Here is a 24,226-nt window from a genome sequence, read left to right as displayed (position 1 = left end):
TCAGTAAAACACCTTTTCCAGGTAGGCGTTCAGGAAGATCCCCGTGGGGTCCAGCTTCTCCCGGATGGAGCAGAATTTGGGGAAGGCTGGGTACATCTTCTCAAAGTCCTTCCGGGTGCAGCTGTGGGCCTGCAGGAGAGAAAGTGTCCGGGGGGGTTCCCATCACTGGGAACGTGTCGCTGGTCCTGGACCCCCACCACTACGTGCTGTGGGAAACCCCTGCAGAAGTGGTGGGACCTCCATCCCCTTATCTACGTGCCCAGGGTGGGTAGCAAACAGGGGAACACCATCTCCTCGAGGCATCCATCTCTCTCTGGGACCAGCCTGATGTGGGGGCCTTTCTCGGACCCTCACTCAACTGCAAATCCCCCCTTCCCATGAGGAGCCACGACGGAGAAGGGGAAGGGACCCCCTTCTGCAGACCCCCTCCTCCCAGAGGAGCGGGGCCATCAATACCTTTGCCCAGTGTGGTCTCCCACCGTGCTTCTTCATGATGCCCTCGTAGGTCAGCCAGTAGTTGAGGCGAGGGACGTTCTTCCCGTAGGGCCTGGAGGGCAGGGGGGGCATTAGCAGGGGCTGTGGGGGCATTTGTACACCCGAGAAACCCCCACCTGGGGAGAAGGACAACCCTAGGGGCACATCACAGGCTCTTTGACCAGCACTGGATGATGGAAACCCTCTGGGAACCAGCATGCCACCAGCACTTGGCCGGTGGACCCTCACATAGGACAACATCCTCAAGAAACGGGGGTGGGTGGCTCTAGGGTGCTCCAAGGCCACCCCATCCCTTCTGGCTTGGGGCCTGCAAATGTCTGACTGGGGTGAGAGTGGGCAAAGGTGCAGGAGCTTGTTCGATCCAGCTCTCCAGTGCCAGCCGAGAGCTGGTGTCGGTGTGTTTGAGCTGTGCATTTGCTGCTGCCGGGTCTCTGGGCACGGCTCCCGGTGCACCAGGACGCTGACCCGGGGAGGAGGAGGAAGAGGAGGAGAGGGAGGTGGGATGGGGACATGGCTCACCTGTACATGATGATGTTCATATAGCAGCTGTCTCGCTGGAAGCAGGGACTCAGCCAGATCTCGTCTCCCCGCGCGAAGCGCACCTCCACGGGGTAGTGAGCCACCATCTTGGGGTTGTTCTCCAAGGCAGCTTTCAGCTCCAGCAAGGCTTCCTTCGTCTTCTCACTGCCCAGGGAAAGCCCCCAGCCCCGGTTAATGCCAGCAAGGGCACAACCAGCTTCCCTTCAGCGTTGAACCCCCATCCCCACAGCTCCATCCCTGGCCCCCTGCTCATTCAGGGAATGGCTTGGCATCTCCCAGCACATCCCTCCCATTGCTTTGGGCTCACAGAGCCCCAAGACATGGCATGGCATGGATTTGGTACCCCAGGACAGGGATGCAGAAGGGGCCCCATGCTAAGCGTGCAGGTGGGAACGGTCCCTCCTAGCCAGGTCCTTTTCTCCGTGGCTTTGCTCCTGCTCCAGGCAGCCTGGGCTGGGGCAGAGCAGAAGCAGGGGATGGCACGTGGTCTGGGCACACAGCCCGGCTGGGGATGGACGGGGGGGGGGCTGCAGAGCCATTTACATGGGGATGGCCCAGTCTTGAACGTGCTGCTTGAAGCGACACTCGTAGTTGAAGATCTTGTAGCTGATGGCAATATTTTCCACCCGGGAGCTGAAGAGGAGCCAGAAGAAGAAGCGGTTGATCCAGCACACCAAGCTGGGCACGAAGGTGCTGCAGGGGAGAGAGCAGGAGGTGAGATCTGCCCCCGGAGCTGCTGCCCAGGGACTTGCCAAGGGCAGGCTGTGAGCTGTGGTGCCACAGCCCGGGGACGCTGGGCAAGGGGATGCCCTCTCGAGGGGCTGTAAGCAAAGCAGCAAAGCTGCAATCCTCCAAGGGTGCTGGAGCCCGTGGGGTCCTGCAGCCCTGCCGGGAGCCCGCCTGTGCTCACCCCACCTCATCTTGGACCTTGCACCCTTGTCCTCGGCTCCCTCCTCCTCCTCTTGGTGCGAGCTAGAAAAGGGCTGCTCGGTCATCACCTTCCCTCCTCCTTGAGACCTCCCAGGCTGTGCACTGGGCATCCTCGCACCGGGGGACCGAGAGCTACTGGGGACCGGGTGGAGTGGCAGGGTGGACCCTTCGGCAGAGTCCTAAGTGGCCACCAGTCCCTCTTCTCCCTCTTCACGGAGTCCAGCCTGGCTCTCCTGTGCCACCGAGGTCCTGCCTCCCAGCCTAGCCTCCACGGCCTGGCTGGATCTCCTCTCTCCACCCTGGTGCTCAGGACACGCTCACAGCCAACACCGTCCCCCCAAAAAGCTCCTTTGCTGCTGCAAACCCGCGCCGCCTCGGCACGCTGCTCCAGCTCTGTGCACAGGAGAGGGCAGTGCAGCCCCAGACATCAGTCCCAGCCCAAACCCGCTCCTCCTGCACAGGAGCTTGCTTGGAGGAGAACAAGCATCGCCGCCTTCCCCCAGGGATGGGCATCACCATCCTCCCTTGCCGTCTTCCCTAGGACTCCCAGCAAAGCAGCACAGGTTTCAATGTAAAGATGCAAAAAACAGAGCTGGATGAGGGCAGCCCTGGACAAACCTCCCCGACCCCACTTGTCCCCGGCCGCTGCCCAGAGCACGCTCCTACCTGACCCAGAGCAGAAACTCCAGCAAATAGTAGCCAACAGCATAATCCCACCACCAGCTGGCGGAGGAAGAGGGGGGCTGCAAAGCCAAGCAGAGGAAGATGATGGTAGTTAGGGACCAGCAGGGTTTGCAGCTTTCTTGCCAGTGGGCGTGAAGGTGGGAGCGCATGCCCGGACCAGGACCAAGCTGGGAGTGGGGATTTGGGGAAGGGCACCCCAGGACTCCTCAAATCTCTCTCCCGTGATGAAACAGGACCACATCCAGTCCCAGGAAGAGAGCAGGCTTTGTCACGAGGATGCTGAGAGCTTGGACAGCCCCAGCTGCATCCCTGTCTCGGGACCCCCACACCATGGAGCACGGGCAGAGCCCAGCCCCAAAATGCTGTTTCCCTGATCAGCCCCCCCCAGCAAGCCCATCCTAAAATCCCAGCTCTGGGAGGGGACCCAGCTTTGTGCACGGGTCCTTCTCCCTTCCTGCATGGAGGCCGGTGGGACCTGCCTTGTTGGTGGGGTCCTGGTAGATGACGCTGACATTCTCGCTGTGAGGGAACCACAAGAATCGGAAGTACTGGGATCTCTTCAGGTGCTCATCGAGGTGATCGAGGACCTGCAACAACCAGAGAAATGGGGGCTGGTCGGTGACTGTCCCCTGTTGTGGAGCAGGGATCCTGGGAGCAGGGCTTGGAGGCACCTCGGAGGCTTCCCAGGAATGCTGGGGGAGGTCCAAGGAGTCCGTCTGCAGGGTCTTGGCAAGCCTTGGGTTGGAGGGGAGTCAATACAGCCCAGCCAAGCACCAAGGGGCTCATAGAGACCATGGACCCAACATCTGGGGAAGGGAACCAAGCGTGCCCATCACCTCCTCTGCTGCTAGGGCTGCATCTGGCACACACTGGAGCTCAGACCCCGCACCCTCCTGCAGTCACACCTCTGCAGATCCCAGACTGCTCCATCAGGCATTCCCGGACACGAGGCAGTGCAGCCAGGGCTGGAGGGGCCCCCTCCAGCCATCAGCCAGCCAGCGGGGCATGCTGGGGGGCTACCAAAATCCACCTCCTTGGGCCAGTGTCAGGGATGCCCTCCCCAGCTTTCATACCTTGGCAGCACATCCCTTTGCAGCTCTGGAGCCCCGGGGCAACGGGGGACGGAGCCAGGATGCAATGGGGCATGGAGCCGGGATACAACAGGGGATGGAGCCAGGATGCAATGGGGCATGGAGCCGGGATACAACAGGGGATGGAGCCAGGATGCACTACACGGCCCTGTCCCAGAGACATCCCCCACTTCAAATGCAGAATTGCCGAATTATTCATAAAGACACAAAAAAGAGCTTTAGGGAAGGCAGCTCCCTCGGATGAGCTGCCTGCCAGCAGCCGAGGACAGCGCAGCACGGGGAGTCTGAGCGGGCAGGGGACAGGCAGGACCCCGAAGGTGATGGGGCTGGAGGGGGTGACCCCAGGACATAACTCAGCCTGTTCCCACCGGGGTCTTGGCCCAGGGCTGCTTGGAGGAAACCTTGCCCGTGTGTGCAAGGGTAGAGGGACCCTGCGCTCAGCACGGTGCTATCTCAGCACCTCTCCAAGCACCCCCTGCTCCTCCTGCAGGGATCTCCCATAGCTTTGCAGAAAGGCTTAAAAACCCAGCAGCTTTGCTTCGAGGAGTTTGCTTGACACAGGAGAAGGTGCAACGACCCATGGCTATAACCCCAGGAAGGTCACGGCAACCTTAGCTGTGAAGCTGCTCCTTTCTGCCTGGGTCATTTGAGTTATTATTATTATTAGTCTTAATGAGCTATTAATCACCAGGCTGGGCTGCTGTAGCATCGAGCATCTTGCTGTGACCCTGCCACAAGGTGAGGGTCTCTGTGGGTCACACCGATGCCGTGGTTCCGTTAAAGTGGGGAGGATGGGAAGACAAATAGGGTATTCCTGTAACTGGTGAGAATTAATGCTAATGCTGCTGTCTTCATCTTCGCATCTGCAGCTCCCAAAAAGCCAAAAAATCTCTCTAAGATGTTCCCAAAACAGCCTATTTTCCCCCCAGAGAAGTTCTCACGTTGGAAACAGTTAACAGTTGTGCAAGTAGAAGCAGGACAAAAGCCACGACCCCACATCTTCCCCGGTTTGGTTTAGGAACAAATGCATGGAGTAGCTAAAACAAGTGGGGAAAAGACGGATGCAGCTTTCCCAAGGTGATCCTGCCCATGTCTGTTTGTCTTCCAGCCGCGGCGTTTGAGCGCAGAAGCAAATTGCTAGCGGGGCGACCTTTTCAATGTGCGCTTTTGATCCTTGTGATAGAGGAATATTGGTCTGAAGAAAATAAGCCCGCGACTTTGTAGGATAATTATAGTGCAGCAGGCAAGAGCTGAAGGCAGCGAGCGAACCGGCTTCGGGAGTCCTTGGGGACGTTGTCGGCTGGCTGAGTGCCGGAGTCGGAGGCGAGGTCGGGTGGTGGAAATCTTGTCGCTGTAACGTGGCCAACGCGTGCAACGAGATGACCCTGGAGCATGCAGAGACCCAGGGGATTTTGCTCATCTTTGCTTCCCTCCCAGGAGCCCAGAACAAATCCCTTTGCTTCAAAAAGGCTGGGTCAAAAGAAGCCGCTTGCTTTCTTGCTTGCAAAGACCCTCGAGAGCTCGCGGAGCTGAGGGTCAGGCACCCCGCCTGCTGCAATGCAGGTTTGGTTGCTCCAGATGGTCCTCGGGGAAAGGACAAGGATGGGACAAGCGGCAGATGTGGCCAAGGTGCTGTGGAGGATGAAGCACAAGAAGTCACTAGCACGCATCCCGTAGGTCCGTCAGAGCAATGAAGGGGAGCCAGGGAGCATGGAGAGCTCGCATTTTTGGGGGAGGAGATGGATGCTCTGCCTCCTCCTTTGCCTGCGTGCTGCCTGTGCCTGCCGGCATCCCACCGCATCAGGGGACGATGTCTGACCATGGAAGAGTCACTTCCATGCACTGAAGCCAAACCCATGGACCAGTACTTAAAGGGGAGCTACAAAGCAGATGGAGACTCCCTTTTTACAAGGAGTCCCATGGTGAGGACAAGGGGTAACGGGTACAAGTTACTCCCAGGGAGATTCCGATGGGACACGAGAGGTAGATTTTTTACAATGAGAACAGTCAACCATTGGAATAATCTCCCCAGGGAAGCGGTTGACTCCGCTACGCTGAACACGTTTAAGACTCAGCTGGACATGGTGCTGGGCCATCTCGTCTAGATTGTGCTGGAAAGGTTGGCCCAGATGATCCTCGAGGTCCCTTCCAACCTGGGATGCTATGATTCTATGATTCTATGATTCTATGTTTCTGGCTGGGAGGGACGAGGTCAGGCCCAGCAAGGGGGTTTAGGTATTGGTCTTGGGGGAGCTGGGCTTGAGGGATCCATGCCAGGTGCCTGGGACATCCCCCAAAAGGGTTAGGATTGAGATTAGGGTTAGGAAGTGGTAGGCTCACACCAAAAGAAGTTGTCCTTCACCCACCGGGTCACTAAGCTGTGCAAGTCTGTGGGTGGTTAAAAGTTGGCATGGGTTCAGAAGCGGATCAGAGACCTTCCTGGAAGAGAAACTCGTTGCCTTATTACATATATACAAACCACCTCCAGCTCGGGAAGCCCCAAAGCTGCAAAGATCAGGGGAAGAAGTATCGTATCTGATCCTGACCCATCCTCATCCTCACCAGCCTGCGCAGGGGGAGGCTGACTCCATCCCCACCACCCGCCAGGGATGCTCTGCAGGTCTCTCTGGTGACCTCAGCTGTGCGATGAACCCTCTGGGTCCCACGCCTTGCTCCCGGTCCCCGTCAGCAGCCAGAGCGGCTGAGCTTATCCCAGCGATAAAGATAATCACGAGGCCAGAAAAGAAAGCGTTCACATCTTATATAACCACAACTCCAAGCCTGGCTCCTCTGACACATGTATTATTTGCAATGTCTTAGATAACTCAGGCTTAAATATTTCAAGGAACCTGCTCCCTTGCCATTATCCTCTTCCGCCTCGCTGGGCCACTCGACATGAAAGCCGGAGATCTGGAAGCAGGCAAAGAACCAGCGATGACCGAGAATTGATAATGGCATTAATATTTATAGAGCGCATTCTCGTTTCACCCTCCTAACAGCCCCGAGGGACGGGGAAAGATGGGCTGAGCTGTGCAGGAGGGCATAGCCTGGGCAGATGATGCTGAGCAGGGTAAAGCTCAGCCTGGGGTACCTGCCCTGCTCAGGACAGCAGGCTTATCCTGCACGTGAGCTTAAGTTTCCTATCTAAAAGGCAGATTCGGAGGTGTAAAACACCACTCGACCTGGCAACGTGGCTGCGGAAAGGTGCTAGGGGATGCAGCGAAGGTCCGAGCGGTCTGGCAGGGTGGGTGAGGACCAAGCCGTAAGGAGCTGGGCAGGCTCCCACCGCATTTAAACGTGTTTAAATTCATTTAAAGAGGGGAACTCCCTGCTGCGGGACACCAGGGAAGTCGCAGCTCGGGAATCAAACAGGCAATTCACAGGCAAAAAATACTTCTGAGCCATTAAACGCAAAGGCATCACCTCCGCAACTGGAAACACCGGTAATGAACTCACTGCAGGCTGGAGAAATATCTTGGCGGTTTCCCTTATTCCTCTGTCTTCCCTTCCCACCTCCCAGGAAAAAGAAGACCCTGAAGCGCTCCAGCGTGGCACAAGGACCGGTGGGTTGCTTTGGATCAGGGCTTACGAAGAAGATACGGGAAAAGTGCGTTAAATTCACATTCGTGATGGTGTTCGAGCCACCCCAACAGGACACTGAATAATTCAGTCCTTAAAAAATTAAGGACAGCGTTTCGCCGAGCTTTACTAGCGCTGCAGCTCTGATCAATCCTGCAACAAATTTTGCTGCTTTTGTCCAAGGACTATTTATTTTTCATGAGCCTGACTTAACGAAGGCTTGTGCTGTCGTTAGCCAGGGCTGGAACTGGACCTGTGAGACCCAAATGAGCCAAGGGATGAGGATGCTGCTGAGGATGCGCCGGCGGGGATGTCAGACCTCACAGGAGGACAAAGATGACCAGTGGTTGAAGCAGATCCAAGCTCCTGGGGAGGTTCCTTTCCACCACCACCAGTTTCTTCTTCCTGATGGACTTCATGCCTCAGTTTCCCCATCCAAAAATCTAACTCCTTGCAGTGAATGCAATGAGCCCACACAACATTTAGAAGGCCACCGGGTCTTTCAACTTGCAGGTGGCCCTTTCTCTGTAGGCTTTAGCCTGTGTGATGCTGCAGCCTCCAGCGATGATCTGGCACCAGAGACCTGGGACAAGCTGGATGATTGCTCGGCTCAAGGCAGGGGGTCACATCCTGCTATGGGAGCTGTGCCAGGCTGTCCCAGCCATGGAGGGTCTGAGCATCGGATGGAACAGCTCGCTCCAGCCGACTTCCCAGCACCGTGAGGGTGGGAGGGCTCCAAGGAAACGCATCCAGCAGTGAAAAAGAGTTTATATAATGGCAGAGACAGGGAAAGTCGGTTTTGATGTGTTCCCAGCAGAAAGAATTCCTTCGAATCGCTCTGTAGAAATGCCCACGGGGCCTTCAAAACGCTGTCTGAGGGAACCAGATCACACCCACTGTTGGCCACAAAGCCGCTGGAGACCTAAGCTCGTAAAGCCCAGGAGATGCGCTGCCCCAAAAAAGGACACTTCATGCCTCTTTCGAGGGAACTCGGCTTGTTTCAGCCTGGTTCCTGCTGGGAATGGAAAGCTCGGCTGGAGGAAACCATGCTCCAGCACTGAGCATCTCTGTACCAGCATCCCAGGACACTGTCCCCAGTGCCTTGGCCCTGTACTGAATAAGGACCTCAACTTCTCATGCTCTCCATGGCCAATCAAGTGCCCTTTCATGGGCCACATGCAAGATATGGTCTTCAGGAGGGACATGTCCATGAAGAGGGGACAACAGGGAGAGGACAGATGGTGGGACAGCAGGAGAACTTGCGGAGGAGGAGACAGCGTGTGAAGCCTTGAGAGTCATGAAAGATCGTCGGTTGGATTAACAGTTGGACTCGATGATCTCACAGGTCCTTTCCAACCTTAATGATTCCATGATTCTATGATCCTGATCTAGGAAAAAGCAGGTCAGAAACCCTCCTCAGAAAGCCACCTCCCTTGGGGATGTCCCAGATGGTCACTAGCGCCATAGGCCTTAGTCTGGGTGATTTGGACCTTTGGCAAGACGGAGACGGACAAGTCCAGTAGCAGCATGACAATTGGCTTAAAGGGAGTTTTCCATCACACGACCCAGATGCAGCTCTGGGATTGGATCCTGCTAAGGGATCTGTTCAGTCCGGTCCTTGAAACGTGTCACCCATCACTCCTCATCCCCAGCGCCGTTTGTCCCAAGTTCAGCTCAAAAAAAGAGTTAAACCTAACTTCACACTGGGAGATAGAATCATAGAATCACAGAATCGTTAAGGTTGGAAAAGACCCTTAAGATCATCGAGTCCAACCGTTAACCCAGCACTGCCAAGGCCACCACTAAACCATGTCCCTCAGCACCACATCTCCCCGGCTTTTAAATCCCTCCAGGGATGGAGAGCCCCATCCCAAATTATACCCAGACCTCACGCACAAGAAAAGACCAAGTTATTATCAAAAGCACGAGATGCTCCTGGACTATTTTAAGTGGCCCATCTGGTGCTGGAAAAAGCAAGGCTCTCCGTTAGCCGAGCAGCAGGAGACAACGAGATGGGAGACGGTGCTTCCTCGGAGAGCCCACGGCTCGTGGGAGCAGCCATGCCCTGCGGGATGCCGCTCCTCTCCTCCGGGACCCAGCTAGGCACTGCCTGCCTCCAGGGACGCTGGCTCAGCGCAGGCACCGTCTTCTCCCTGTTCTTGCTTAGTCCAGGCAGCACATCAGCTCATCAGACCAGCCCAGGATTTCCAGCAAGGGCAATTTTCTCCAGCTGAAACATTAAATCTGCATTAGGCTTAGTCATGCGTGCCTGGAGTTACCAGATCTCTGCTGACCTGCCAGTGCCTGCGACCACGGGGTTAAACGGAGCAGAGGCGTTGGCTGATCCATCTCGTGGTGACGTTTCCCATGGCCAGAAGCAAGCGCTGATGCCTGCAGGCTCCTTCAGCATCTCTAACTCAATTGCACTGGAGCCTCCGTGCTTGGTCCTGCAGCAGCTCGGAGGAGGCAGCCCAGGGAAGACGAAGCTGATGGCTACGGGCAGACCTCCATCCTGGCTCCGGCGGGACTGCCGGCGTTGCACAGCCCAGGCACGCGTCCAAGCCCGGAGCAGCTCCCCGCCGCTGCGGCTGCTCTTCCCCTCGCTCATCTCTGCCTGCAACGAAGCTCAGGCATTGCTCACCAGATGGGGGAAGAGCTTAAAACCCACGGGGTTGTACGCAAGAGACAGACCACAGCCGGAGGAGGGGGTCCGATTTCTGTCACCTCCGGGCTGAGTCAGGCAGGGGACAATCGATGCTGAGCTGTGAGGACGATGCTGCAGAGAGGCCAGGACATGGGGACATTGACGGTCCCTAGAGAGGGCACTGGCTGTCCTTCCAGAGGGCAAGCACCTTGCCAGCCCCAAATCTGAATCAGAGGTGAAATCAAGAAGAGTAGGAGAAGCGTTTTCACCCTCCTCTCCCCTGCCTCGGTCCCACTGGTGGCACGCAGCTCCCGCCGGCCAACTCGAGCCCAGCCAGGAGGTCTCTCCTGAGCAGCAGCCCTCTGCTCCCCTGGATCTCAGGTTTGCGACGTACCCCATGCCAACGCGTCCTCTCCGAGCTGGGGATGGTGGCCAGGCAGCCAGCCCTCCCGCAGCACGGTGGTCCCGTCTCCCCTGCCAGGACCCAGAGGACGTCTCTGAAGGACACAGCCATGTCCCAGCTCAGGCTCACCCTCCGCAGCCCAGGGTGAGCACAGAAAGTCTTTGGCAGGTTCCTGAGGACGCTGGAAGCCACCAGCCTTCTCCTGTAGCCATCAGCCGCCCCAGGGCTGCACGGGGGTTGGTCCGGGAGAGGAAAATCAGCTATTTGAATCTCAGGCTAGATAAATGCAAAATAATCTGTATCAATCTGGACCAGCTTTAAAAGAGGAGCCTGGGAACAGCTCAGGGGTGAGCACAGCCATGATGAAAGAGGTGAGGTTTCACATCACCTTCACACCCCTGAGCTGTCCTGGGCCAGATGTGGAGCTGAAAGCAGCTGGGAATGGACACAACTCCTCCCAGAGACGGTGCCTTGCAGTTCTCAAAACCCACCAGGAATAATAAATAAAGGAAACGACTCTCATCTCCTTCCCCGCAGCTCTCCCTCTCTGCCCAGCTCCCCCAGGCTGGACGCAGAGGGGTGGCTGCAGAGGGTCCCAGTGCGAGGTGCAGAGCTCCCACCTGCTTTTTTGTGCGGCTTGAAGAGCTCACAGCGGACTCACAGCACCCTGGGCTTCCCCACCCAGCCTCCTCCCAGATTTTGTGGCCAGCAAAGCTGCCGGAGCACACTCAGCCCTCGCCTCTGCGCCGTGCAGCTCCCCTGGGAGCGAAGCCCATGTCTTCCCACAGCACAAGGGGACTCAGCACCCCCATTTCCCACCACCCCGCTGGCTCAGCGTGCAACCAGGCGAGGGGCTACACCCCAAACCCTGCTTTGCTCCTCTGCGACGGATGCGCTCGACCCCTTGACCAGACCGGCGGTCATTTGCTGCAGGCTCCGAAAGAGAAAAAGCCCCGAGCTGTAGCCGGGCCGTGAACTCCTCTAGTTTCAATCTTTTCTCTGAAAACCCACAAGGAAACAGAGTGACTCCTTTATCAAGGAACAAAGTTGTGGGTACAAGGAGTCTCCTGCGTACCTTTTCCAACGCGTGTAATTTGACAACAGGCCAATGACGTTATCCTATAAATATGACCGCCTCAGCGAGCCTTCCTTGAGCTCTCCCTGCTCGGCAGCGTGATTTTGTCTTGGTAACTTTGATTGCGTGCTGAATTGATGCTCATGAAACATTATATAAACTTTGCATATATAATCATAGAATCATTAAGGTTGGAAAGGATCTCTGAGATCATCGAGTCCAACCTGTTAATCCTTTAGATATCAACCGTTGACCAAGTCTGAGACTAGGACTGGATCCAGCCACACCTAGGCTCCTCTCTGAGGAAGGGGTTTAGAAAGCAAGGGGGTCTGCGCTGAAGCTCGTGACTCAGCGGGAGGGTCTTCCTTACTCTTTGTATTTCTTCCCTTGGACATAAACCGTTGTCCAAGTCTGAGACTAAGATTAAACCTGGCCGCACCTAAGCTCCATCAGGAGTTTAGAAAGCAAGGGGGTCTACTCTGAAGCTCGTGACTCAACGGGAGGGTCTTCCTTACTCTGCATCTCTCTGTGAATCATTCTAACTCAAGTGTAACTCCGTTTTCCTTCGTATGATTCCTCCATGCAGTAACTAATAGAGTGAACCTTGCCATCCAGCTCTGTCAAGTTGCGCTTTTACAACATCACATTAAAACCACTTTTGCGAAGACCCTTGTCGGTGATTCCTTAAGCGTTTGTGACAACATCAACTGCACGATGCGATGCACGTCTTGCTGCAGGTCCCCACCACCCAGCCGCCCTATGTGGCGCAGAGGTGGCACTCAGGAGTACCTCTCCTCCCCACCCCACTGCCTGCACCTCTCCAGTCCCAGAAGATCCTCTTCCCACCCACGGGAAGCTAAAGTGGCATTTGCTAAGACACGTGGCTTTTCCTCCCTCTCCTTTGTCACCCTGGAGAAGTTTCCAGCTTAAAGGACACCATGAAGCACACCGTGAAGATGCACAAGGAGCACAACCTGTGGGATTTTTCCACTGGAGCGTAACCACTTCCCAGTCTCCCTCCAACCACGTCACCTCGCCGAGAACTTTGCTTATCCCCAAGGAAGCTTTGAAAGCATCACCCACGGCATACCTCGGTGAGGGTGGAGGGGAAGGCCACCTCGTGCAGGTGGAACTGGGGCACGCACTGGAAGGTGACCGTGAGCACGACGCCCAGGCAGCCGAGGTGCAGGCGGGCAGCCTGGAAGATGTCCGCGTTGATGGACTCGGAGCACTCCAGGATCTCCCCAGAGGCCGTCAGCAGTGTGAGTGCTACGACCTGCCAAGAGGGGAGCAGAGCCTCAGCGAGCGTTCAGTGTGTCCCGTCTCCATGTCGAGACCCTGCGTTCACCCCAGCCCTTATGGCTGGGGGCTAAGCAGGGAGACCCCCATATCACAACGATCTTTCTGGTGAGCTTGGCTCCACCAGCCCCTCTCCTGCCACCTTTGATGTTGTGACATAAAAGGATCCTTCTCTGGCTGGGGGATGCTAGGAAAAGCCATCAAGTACTGAAGTAAAACGCCTCCAAAAGACTTCACTTCCCCATAACCATCGGTGGAATCGCTGTAGAGGATTTTAGCTAGGAGTGGAGGATTTTCATAACTGTCTAGTTAAAAATAGACCTGGGCCCTGCAGACACTTGGTTTTGGGGGGCTCCAATAAAAGAACTGCTTTCCTGTTGGTACAGAGCTTATTCATCGCGTTATAGGACCATAAAGCACAGGGACGGAGGAGTTTGGGGCTGGATCACGCTTTGCCTGGCAGATGAGGAGGAAGAAATTGTTTGTGCTGAGGGTGGTGAGGCACTGGCCCAGGTTGCCCAGAGCGGTGGGAGATGCCCCATCCCTGGCCACATTCAAGGCCAGGTTGGACGGGGCTCTGAGCACCCTGGTCTGGGTGAAGATGTCCCTGCCCATGGCAGGGGTGGGACTGGGTGGCCTTTGGAGGTCCCTTCCCACCCAAACCATTGGATGATTCTATGATTCCCAGTGTGCATGGGGAACCTGGGGGTCCCCCACAGCAGCCCCATCCTGGGGGGCCAGGACCCCTCCTGCTTGCTGAGTACAGCGTGCTCCTTCCTTACCCCAGGGCTGGGCACGCCAGACCCAGACCGGGTGATGGGACATCTCCCCTGAAGCCCTCAAGATGTTGATGTCCGTGCGTCGACACGCTCCCGACTCGTGTCTCACCTGGGTGGGGAGGATGCCATGCTTGATCCCGGTGTTGTGTGTCCCCGTCCCGATCACACCGGCCGCTGCCACCTCAGAAACGGCTCCTAAGCTGGGAGCAGATGAAGGGGCTGGGTGAGGACCTGAGCGCGTGGGGCACAGCCCACTGTGCCAGGCGTTACACCGCATGCAGACCCTTCACAGAGACCTCCCAGGACATGCCCCCTGCCCCGACGAGCACGGTTTTCCACCCTTCTGGGTACCCTGCAGCAACGGGAGGGTTCGTTGGCCATGTGTGCACGTCTCCATGGGACGTATCTTCTTAGGATGCTGCTGTAGTCCATGGGGAGGAAGAGGCGGGTGGTTAGCGCAGGTCACCACGGTCAACTCAGCTCTGTCCCATCTCACAAGTCCCCATCAGCCTGCAGGGACTCACTGGGGTAGAGATATCCATCCCATATGCAGTTAAATCAGGGGGTGAGGAACCTGGGTTTACCCCAAAAACATCGCTGCAGAGCAGGGCTGGGAGCAGCATCTGCAAGCACGAGCTCTACAGACCGAGGTCTCTCCCTCCAACCATGGCCAAGGTGGGACGGTAGAAGATGAAAGCAAACAGCGTGCTGTTCCTGCCATTTCCCCCAAAATAATCCTCCGGCTTCCAACAGCTGGGGAGATGGGATGTCCTGAACCAGATGTGGTTTCTACGGCCATTGCAACCGTCGGTGGATTCCTCCTCCAGGAAGGAGTCCTGCTCACCCCATGCACACCATGGGCCATCATCTCCTCCGGTGGGGCTTCTTTCTCTGAACCCTCACCCCAGCCCTGGCCAGGGCTCTGACAAACCCATCTCTTGTCTTGGCTGAGGAATGCAGATACTGAGCTAGGCTGTAATTAAAGAGCAATTTCTTCCCTGAGGTCGGCAAATGAAAGAGATTGAGTGTGAGAAATGCTCTCCACGACTATGTCCTTTGCAAACCCCTATCTGAAGGTGGCTCTCTCCAAGAAGGGAGACCCACGCGTGTTGGAGGCAGAGGGACCAGCTGTGGCCAGCTCAAGGCATCCCATCCCTTGCCCCCAGATTGCCCTGGACCCCCAGCCCATCACTTCCACCTCCTCTTCTGGGGACACCAGACATCCCAAAGCAACGCAGAGCGAAGACTCTCCCATGCCTCCTGCTAAGATGTTCCAATGGCTAATTGCCCTTCGCCATCAAAAACTCATTTCTAGCCTAATTTTATCTACCATCAGCCTCCTTTTCCCGGAGCTGCCTGCTGTCAGCCTCTTCCCCCTGCAAGACATCCCTAGGAGGGGTGCTCTCATCTTTTTAGGGCCAGGGAGCGCAGAGTTGTCCTTCATGACATGGAAAGGACCAGCCTGGTGGGTGCAGTGAGAATACAGGGTTGGCGTGGGGATAAAGGCTCCCCTTGTCCAACCTCCTGCTCCGAGGCAGGAGCAGCTACTCCATCGCGGGGCAGGGGTTGACCTGTGGTCTGCAGGACCCTGGTGGAAGACCAGATCCTGAAGTAAACACCCCTATTCTGCAGTAAACGTTCTTCAAACCTCCCCATTTTGCCCTGTCCCAGCTCTCGACGTAGGGCAAGGATGGACACCTTGGAGGACACCCAGGGACGGCCCTGCGCACGTGTCCCACTCACTTGGCCAGGGCCAGCCCGTGCTTGCTCAGCTCGACGTTCAGATCCGAGAGGAAAATCCCACCTTCCACCGTCACTTGCTGCTTCTCCTTGTCCACCTGCAAAGGATGGGAGGGGAGAGGGGAAGGTCACACAGCTTGGAGGAGAAACACTCCATGGCAAACACCTCTGCTCTTACCAATGCAGTTGATAACGTCTACACGGGAGAGCTGCGTACCACGAGGGCCTTGCTCCATCCTGAGCTGCTGCCTCTCTCAGACCTTCACCCAACCCAAACCTCACCCAACCCAATGGTGCCACTGGTTCCTCTCCCTCCTCCAGGTGTGTAACCTCTCCCATAACTTCTCGGAGGTGTCGGTCGACGCAAGGGAGAGGACACCCCCCAACAAAGCCCTGCCTTCGGCAAACCTCTCTGCTCTGCCCTCCTGCCTTGCTCAGCCAGCTCCCGGTGGGAGGACAGCTTGTTACCATCGGGAGCTATTCATCCCGCCTCTGATAGACAGAGCTGTCAGGGAGGGAGCCGTTCCTCAATTAATTATTGCTGTTAATTACCAGGAATGATCCAGCTCTCAGGTTACGCTGCCACAGTCAGGATTTTTCATCTTCAGCTGCACGCATACGGAAAGATGCGTGCATATATATGCACAGACGCTTCCAGGCGCACACATACAGGCACGCAGGTGTGCATGCACACACGACAGGCATGCACACACACACACACGTGCATGCACACACACGCGTGCATGCACACAGGACACACAGGCGTGCACAGAGCCAGTTCTCCCACTGTTTCTCACCAGCCAGCCACGCAGCCCCAGTAAGAGCCCAGTACCCCCTGCAGGTATATGGCAGTGTTGGTGCAATGCCTCCCAGCCCTCGGTGGCCACACGAACAGGGGTGCCACCACCTTTCAGGGCCACCGCACCACCTCGTCTCACCTTGAGGACCCTGTTCATCTTCCCCATCTGGATCATGAAGTCATCGGTGCAGGCAATGTCCGAAGGAGAGTGGCCGCCCCCCACCACCTTCACCCTCTTGTCCCGCTGCCTGGCCAGATCCAGGATCTGCAGAGACAACAGAGCATCCAACACCTCCCTCAAAGCCCTGTGCTCAGAGCAGTGCCAGAGGCACTGTGAGACATCCCAAGCTAAACTCTCACCCATGGTTGACATCCATTTACTTGAATAACTCATCACCTGGGGTTGAAACCACCCCTGGAGCCCAGACACCTCCTACGACAGCCCTTGGGATCATCCTTGGGGGTTGGACTAGATGACCTTTAAAGGTTCCTTCCAACCCAAACCATTCTATGATCCCGAAAGAGGTGATGTCCACCTGAGACACCCTAGGGTGACAGAGGCATCACTGGGGTGACAAAAGTGCCAAAGGACTTGCACCCCTCCGCGTGGCAGCTGGGGCAGGCAGGGGACCCCAGAAGGATGCCAGATGCTGATGCCCATGGCACGGAGTCCAGCTGGGCCCAGGCGTGCCAGCTTTCTGCATCTCTTAGGTGTTTGACACATCGCTGGAGATGTGTGTTCAGTAGGATGGGCCATCTCCTGGGACTCATGCTGTCACGAGCTGTGACCTCTCTGACTGAACCTGATGGAGCATCACAGCCCTTCCTGGCCTTTCCTCCTCTTCGTTTCTAACGGGTTGTCCCCTGGAAGCACCCTCCTTACCTCCCGGATCTCCTCCACCGAGGTGGGCTGGAAGTACAGCTCCGGAGAGGAGCCATAGGTCTTGGCCCAGTTCTGGAACTTGACTCCTCCTTGGCCGTGAACCTGGACCCAAACCAAGAGCTAAAGCAGAAGAAAGCAAGTGCCTCCCCTGCTTTTTTCCACACAGCCCATCCTTCGCCTGCCAAGACCGCTGTACCAGGGCCAGGTTTCCAAAAGGATTAATTATTTATGGACACAGAGGTTCATCTCAAGCCCTCGAGTCCCTAGAGCGGAGACGTCTCCATGTGAGCAAGGCAGCCCGGGCTCCCTTGGCAGTCAGTGGGGAGAAGTGGGAGGACGCCCTGGTGTGTTTGAGACATCTCCCTTGAGCGCAGCCCATCCCTTCCTCCCACAGCACGATGTGTGCTGGGGTCCTCTGGGTTTGCATGGTCCCTTCTGCTCTGGTCTCCTCCCAGATCTGGTCTCGGCGCCCATACCTACCTCGTGGCCTCGTGTCCCAGTGTCCCCAGGTGGCCTCATCATGAGGGGCTGACTGGGACCAGTTTGGGACCTCCCTCCAACCTCAGCCATCCACCCTGAGACACTGTCCCCAGACCTAGCGTGGAGGGTGCAGCCAGAAGACCCAGCCCCATCCCACCTCCAGGCAGGGGTTTAACCCCACCAACGCAGCACGTCTCCCACCTTGGCTGCAGGGAATGATTTATTCCCTTGCCACCTCCTGCCCTCTCCTTCCTCCCATTCCCTCCAGCCTCCTCCCCATCAGCAAACCCTCCACCTTCCACCGTCCCCCCCAGGCTCCCTCCCCTGCCCTCCGCTCATTTTCCTTCTCCTCGTCTCTATCAGGGGTTCAGCTCCCACCCAAAAAGCAGACCCCGAACTGGCCAAACTTCTCCAGGGGTGCGGAAGGGGCTCTGGAGGGGTGCCTGAGCATCCCTCCCCCCTGCCACCCCCTTCCCCACCACCCCTGGGCAGGGCAGGGACAGTGGATGGCCCATCACCCTGCCCGCCCCCAGCCAGGGCCATCAGGAAGCTATTGCAGATAGCCCAGGGCCATCAGGAAGCTATTGCAGATAGCCCAGGGCCATCAGGAAGCTATTGCAGATAGCCCAGACAGGGGCAGGGAGCCCTCGGGCAAGGGGGAGGTGGGGCTGGGGCTGCCCCACAGCAGCCCCCCTGCAAGTTAAAACCCAGAGGGGGTCTGGAGGCAGGGTACGGAGGGAGGGGGGCAGGAAAAAATGGAAAACCCTAAAAGAACAAAATGGAGGAAACTGAAAACCCCTGGGCTAGAAAACATTCCTGTTGAGCAGCCGGAGCCTGTCCTGATTTATCCAGGAATCTGTTGCTTTTCCTTCCCTCCCTCGTTTCTGAGCCACCTTTCCTATTTCTCATCACGGCGCTGTTGGTTATTAAATCCACATCAAAGGTGGCAATAAAACCTTATCGTCCCCGCCAGCCCCAACCACGGCGCGTGGCTCCACGCTGCCTGGGCCACTTTTCCCACCCCAAAAACTGGGAAATTCCCCTCTTGGCTTTTCCTTACCATCCCGCCGGCCTCTCCTGGAGCTGTTGCTGGAATGAGCGGGACTCCGGCTGCTCCGGCACCCGGGACGAGGGGCGATCCTGGCCGCACCAAGGCTGGCAGAGCTTGGTCCTGCCCCGGGGGTCAACAAGGAGCTTCTCTCCAGGCTGGAAGGATAATGAATAACAGCCCTCCCCTCGGGCTTTGCCTCATTCCCTGGGGGAGGAGGGGGGCTGAGCCCTTCCTTCCCGGCTGGGAGAGCAGGATCTGGGCACAGATTTGATCCTGGGCTCCCGCGTCCTACAGGGATGCTGCAAACTCGGTGGCTTTGGGGAAGAAGATGCTTCAGGAGGTTTTGGGGAGAAGCCGCTTCCCTTTTGGGGGTCCTCACCCTGGAGCGGGTCGCCTGAACCTGCAGCCTTTGCACTGGGCAAGCTGGGCAAAAGGGGGGGATAGGGAAAGGGACCGGGCACGCGGCGGGGTGCAGGCAGCGGGTGATGCGACGGCCTCGCTGCACGGCATCGCCATGGGCCAAACGGGCGCCGGGCGTCTTCGCTCCTTGTCTTGCAAGGAGGAGGATGCTCCGCGCCTGGCACGCTTGCCTTGCACCCCAAACTGGCTCTGCCGTCCCACCGGGAGCAGAAGGGGGGACAGGACCCGGCCGGGCGATGGGTCTCATCTGAAGGACGGCCGAGGAGCGGCGATTTGCAGGAGCTCGGTGGCTGCGCGTTGGTGATAAGCAAACCCTCCCCGGGCCCTCATTAAGGAGGGGACGATAACGATTTTTCTGCGCCGGCTAACTCGGGCAAGGTGACCTCCGGGAGCACGGCTCCAAGCCCCGAGCGGGCAGGGAAACGCCGCTGCGGGCAGCTGCCTTCGCATGCCGGCGGCATGCTCGGAGACCCGGCTTTTCCACCACAATCCCGAACCGGGAGAGGGGAAAATTGCTTCTTAATTACAGAGCAGGAGCTGTGCAGCCTGCGAAGGACCTCCGAGCACCTCCAGCAGCTTCTGCCATGGCTCTTCACATCTACCTTCAAAGCTCCTTGACCTCCTGACCATCCTGAAACCCTGCTGCTGTTTTCCTTAGCTGCAATGCAGCAAATTAATGAATAATCCTCCACCACACCTTCGAGCCCAGATAGCCGCCAAGGGGCCCAGCCGGTGGGGTCAGACACCTCCAGGGCTGCCCCGCTAACAGCTCTGGGGCCAAGCGCTGTGCAAAGTCATCAAAACCTCCCCAAAAAACCCCCCAAGGGATTATTTATTAACAGCGCGGGGTGAAGGGGATGCAGGCAGGGAGGGATGCAGCTCTCCGCCACGGCCTCGCTCTCCGCCGGCTCTGGGCTGCATCCAGGAGGGATGTCACAGCCCGGCTAATTACAGCTGAACAGCAGGGAATAATTCAATTAAAGGAGGAAAGGGGGGAAAAAAAAAAAATAACACGACACAGTGGCGTTTTGCCAGGTGTTGGAGCCATTTGTGAATTTGTTTGTGAAGCGAGGAAATTTTTGGTGGGATGGAAAAATGCTCAGTGGCCTGGCTGGGGTTCTGCAAAGCAGCCAAAATGGGGATGGGAGCTGGGAGAGGCCCCTCTCTGCACCCTCGCTGGCACCTCTGCAGCTGCGGGTGTTGAGCTGGCCCAGCAGCGGGTTCTGCTGGAATTGCTTGCCTTTGCAGCTACTCTTTACTGTCACATCTGCACCAGAAATGGCCAGTGCATTCCCGAATTGCAATGCATTCCCAAATTGCAGTGCATTCCCAAATTGCAATGGGTTCCCAAATTGCAAAGTGTTCCCAAATTGCAGAGTTCCACAGTGCACTCCCAAATTGCAATGCATTCCCAAATTGCAATGCATTACCAGTTGCAATGCACTCCCAAATTGCAATGCATTCCCAAAGTGCAGTGCACTCCCAAATTGCAATATGTTCTCAAATTGCAATGCATTCCCAAATTGCCATGCATTCCCAAATTGCAATGCATTACCAGTTGCAATGCATTCCCAAATTGCCATGCATTCCCAAATTGCAATGCATTATGAATTGCAATGCATTCCCAAATTGCAATATGCTCCCAAATTGCAATATGCTCCCAAATTGCAATGCACTCCCAAATTGCAATATGCTCCCAAATTGCAATATGTTCCCAAATTGCAATGCATTACCAGTTGCAATGCACTCCCAAATTGCAATGCGTTACCCGTTGCAATGCCCTCCCAGACTGCAGGGTGCCCGCCTTGCCGCTACACTGCAGCGGGATGTGCATGAGGCTGTGCCTCCCAGCCCGTGCAGGAGTGTAGAGATGGGATTTATCCAAAAATCTGGCTTTTGGCTGGAGCCTTCCTCCCTTTCCCCTGCCCGCCGCGCTCCTCCCTGGCTCCCAGAGCTGCCACCTCCCCTACAGCAGTGGGGAAACTGAGGCAGGAGAGCGCTCTGCTGCACCTCTTTGCGTGTCTGAGCCCTGAGAGCCATTCCAGCAGCGTCTCAGGCCGGGCAGAAATCAGGTGGGTTTTTTTTTTCTGGTCTTCTTTCTTCTCCGTTTAAAAATAAAACAGTTGAAATTTCATTATGGGCCGCTTTTATTCTTTATTTCTCAATCTCCAAGGGTTTTTTTTTTTTCCTCTTTTTTCGGAGTTAATTGCTTCCTTTCCGAAACGGGGCCAGCGAACAGCGGCTGGAGGAGGACAGGACCAGAGCTGGACCCCGCATGCGAGCAGGGAAATATCGTCCCTTAATTGTCACCGCCGGGCACAGCCAGAGTCCCGGCCTCCCTGCTGCCAGCACCCATGGGTGCTTCGCAGCCTTTTGAGGGCAAACCCGATGAAAAGCAGAGGAAAACCAGCCCATTTCCAGGGGTTTCTTTTTGGGCCGGGGGACGAGCAGAGGGGGTCCCATCGTGCCACCCTCTCACGCCGGGGTGGCGTTGGGTCCCCGGGGGGGTGACGCTGCGGTTTGAGCCGTGCAAAGGCGTCTTGGCCCCCGAGGGACCTTCGCCCTTGGCACCCAGCAAACCGGGTGTTTTCAGTCCCAGCGGGGCTGAAATATTAACCGCGCGTCGCCGGGGCGAAGCCGGAGCCACCCCAGAGGCCAGGGCCGGGCTGGGTTGAAATTTAACCGGGTACCATCGAGCTTGGTGGGTGCCAGCCAGCGCGGCTGGGTGCAATCCTGCCCTCCTGCACCCAAACCCCCTGGGGCGAAGGGAGCCCTTGCCTACGGATGGCAGAGCTGGAGGCTGTGGGGTATGGTCCTGGAGGTGCAGGATTAGGCCCAGCTCCTTCCCCCGAGCCCCTGCCCCGGAGCGGCTGTGCTTTTGCTGGCTCTACCTATATATTAATGGGGTTTTTTCCATTTTAGCTGGGTTTCTAAGGAGAAGCCCTGGCAGCTGGGGGTTTCCAGCCCACCCGCTGTGTGCATGGGGCAGGGTCACCCTGCCAGACCCTGCCGGTAGGGCAGCACCGGCTCTGGGGCTCTGCACCCTCCGCAGTCCCCCAGCGTCACCTTGCCAGGCTCTGCCTGCACCCCATATGGGCACCCTGCACCCCAGTACCCGCACTGTGCACCCTGTGTGCGCCGCCTGCAACCCACATGTGCGCCGTGCACCGCGCGTGTGCACCCTGCATTGTGGTGCCCACGCTCTGCACCCCATCTGTGTGCACCCTGCACCCCATGTTTGCACCTTGCACCCTGGTGCCTGCACCCTGCACCCCATGTGTGCGCCCTGCACCCTGGTGCCTGCACCCCATGTGTGTGCACCCTGCACCCCATGTGTGTGTGTCCTGCACCCCATGTGTGCATCCTGCATGCTGGTGCCTGCACCCTGCACCCCGCACCCCATGTGTGCGCCCTGCACCCTGGTGCCTGCACCCCATGTGTGTGCACCCTGCACCCCATGTGTGCACCCTGCACCCTGGTGCCTGCACCCCATGTGTGTGCACCCTGCACCCCGTGTGTGCACCCTGCACGCTGGTGCCTGCACCCCATGTGTGTGCACCCTGCACCCCATGTGTGTGCACCCTGCACCCCGTGTGTGCACCCTGCACACTGGTGCCTGCACCCTGCACCCCATGTGTGCGCCCTGCACCCCAGTACCCACACTGTGCACCCTGTGTGTGCAGCCTGCACCCTGCTGCCCACACCTCGCACCCTGGTGCCTGCACCCTGCAATCTGTGTGTGCCCTTTGTGCTGCATGCCTGCACCCCATGCGTGCATCCTGCACCCTTGTGCCTGCACCCTGCACTCCATGTGTGCACCCCGCAACCCAATGCTTGCACCCCATGGGTGTACCCTGCACCCTGTGTGTGCACCTTGCACCGCATGCATGCAGCCTGCACCCCGATGCCCACACCCTACACTGCATCTGTGCCCCCTGAACCCCGTGTGTGCACCCTGCACCCGTGTGTGTACCCTGCACCCTAATACCTGCACCCTACACTGCATCTGTGCCCCCTGAACCCCGTGTGTGCACCCTGCACCCCATGTGTGTACCCTGCACCCTGATGCCCGCACCCTGCACTGCATCCGTGCACCCCACGTGTGCACCCCGCGCACGCCGTCCAGCAGACGTTTCCCATCGGAGCTCACCGCAGCCATCGCGGGTACCCCCGTGGGCTCAGAGGGACGGAGGAACCCGGGGGTGGCTGTCCCCCCCGCTCCGCCTGTCCCTTGTACCGCGGCGCGACTGCCACCAGCTTCTCCGCCGAAGCAGAGCCAGCCCGGGGAGGGCGACCGACCACGCGCCTCCGCCGCCGCCATCTCCTTTAAGCGCTAAAAAAGCCAAGGGAGGATAAATAATGGGAAATGAAGCTTTAATTCCTGCGGACGGGGCTCGGCAGGGGGACGAATCTCCCGGGAGGCCGGGGAACGGCAGCGCTTGCTGCCTGCCCTCGGTGATCGGAGCCCGGGCTCCTGCTCGCGGGCCTTGGGAGGCGTTGGCAGCCACGGCCATCGCCGCCGGCATCGGTGAGCGCAGAGCGAAGAAGGAGGGATGCCCATGGCATCCAGAATAGGAGATTTGGGGGTTCTGCCCCCATTTGAGTCCCCCGTGAGCTGGGCATCGCCTTGCAAACCCCCTGCAAGCAGCCTTGCAAACCCAGCCCTGTCCTGATGGCCGGGTCCTGGACACGGCGGGGGACACGCCATGGGTTTTCCTCTTGAAAGCCATTTCTTTCCTTGCTCTCAAAGGTGAGCGTTTGGATTTGTAGAGGGGGAATTGCAAGCATCTCTTAAAAAACAAACCCGGCCTTTTGCAAGCTGCCCCTCACGCCGGGGCTTCGGGAGATCATTTCTTCCAAGCCTCTGATGCTCGGATCGGGGCTTTGAAACCAACCCTGAGGTTTTTGAGACGTTTTATTCTTTCTTTTCACATCGCAGAGCTGAGAGGGGAGCAGGATAGAGCCACGGGGCGTCGTGCGGATGGCAGCCACGTCAGCCCCGGGGGGTTTCGCTGGTACGAGCTCCCCGGCTCCGCGGCATCCCAAGGGATGCGGTCCCTCTCCCTCCGCCGTGCCTGAGACCACCATGAGCGGCTTCGAGCTGCAAAAAGAAACGGCCCGGAGGAGCTCGGTCTGCAGCCGGATTTATTTCTTTATTTCAGACGCCATCCATCGCGCCGGGGCCCTGCTCTGCGGATGCTGTTATGCAGCGGCAGCCATTGCTCATCCTTATGGCTGGAGGATTCCTCCTGGGAATAAACCCTCCTCCGGGAGATGGAGCAAGGCCCCAGAGGAAACCGGGGCGGGATTTTGCATCTCTTCTGCTGGTGTTTG

The 24,226-nt window shown here is 57.7% G+C and overlaps 1 protein-coding gene across 1 annotated transcript; it reads right to left on the bottom strand.

The window, feature by feature from the left end:
- LOC309587397 (L-gulonolactone oxidase-like) lies at positions 1-23,051 on the bottom strand (the record flags this gene model as incomplete). The annotated part of the gene is made up of 12 exons (XM_082305514.1): positions 1-129; positions 457-547; positions 1,015-1,179; positions 1,579-1,728; positions 2,632-2,708; positions 3,129-3,236; positions 12,532-12,717; positions 13,629-13,719; positions 15,263-15,357; positions 16,198-16,323; positions 16,942-17,043; positions 22,968-23,051. 12 exons carry the CDS (start codon positions 23,049-23,051, stop codon positions 1-3), a joined length of 1,404 nt encoding a protein of 467 aa, XP_082161640.1.
- Positions 23,052-24,226: the final 1,175 nt, after the last annotated feature.

Source organism: Platalea leucorodia (genome assembly GCF_965183815.1).
Source record: "Platalea leucorodia genome assembly, chromosome: 3".
NCBI lineage: Eukaryota > Metazoa > Chordata > Aves > Pelecaniformes > Threskiornithidae > Platalea > Platalea leucorodia.
The sequence above is the reverse complement of the archived record's forward strand: the minus strand, read 5'-3'. Positions and strand labels throughout refer to the sequence as shown.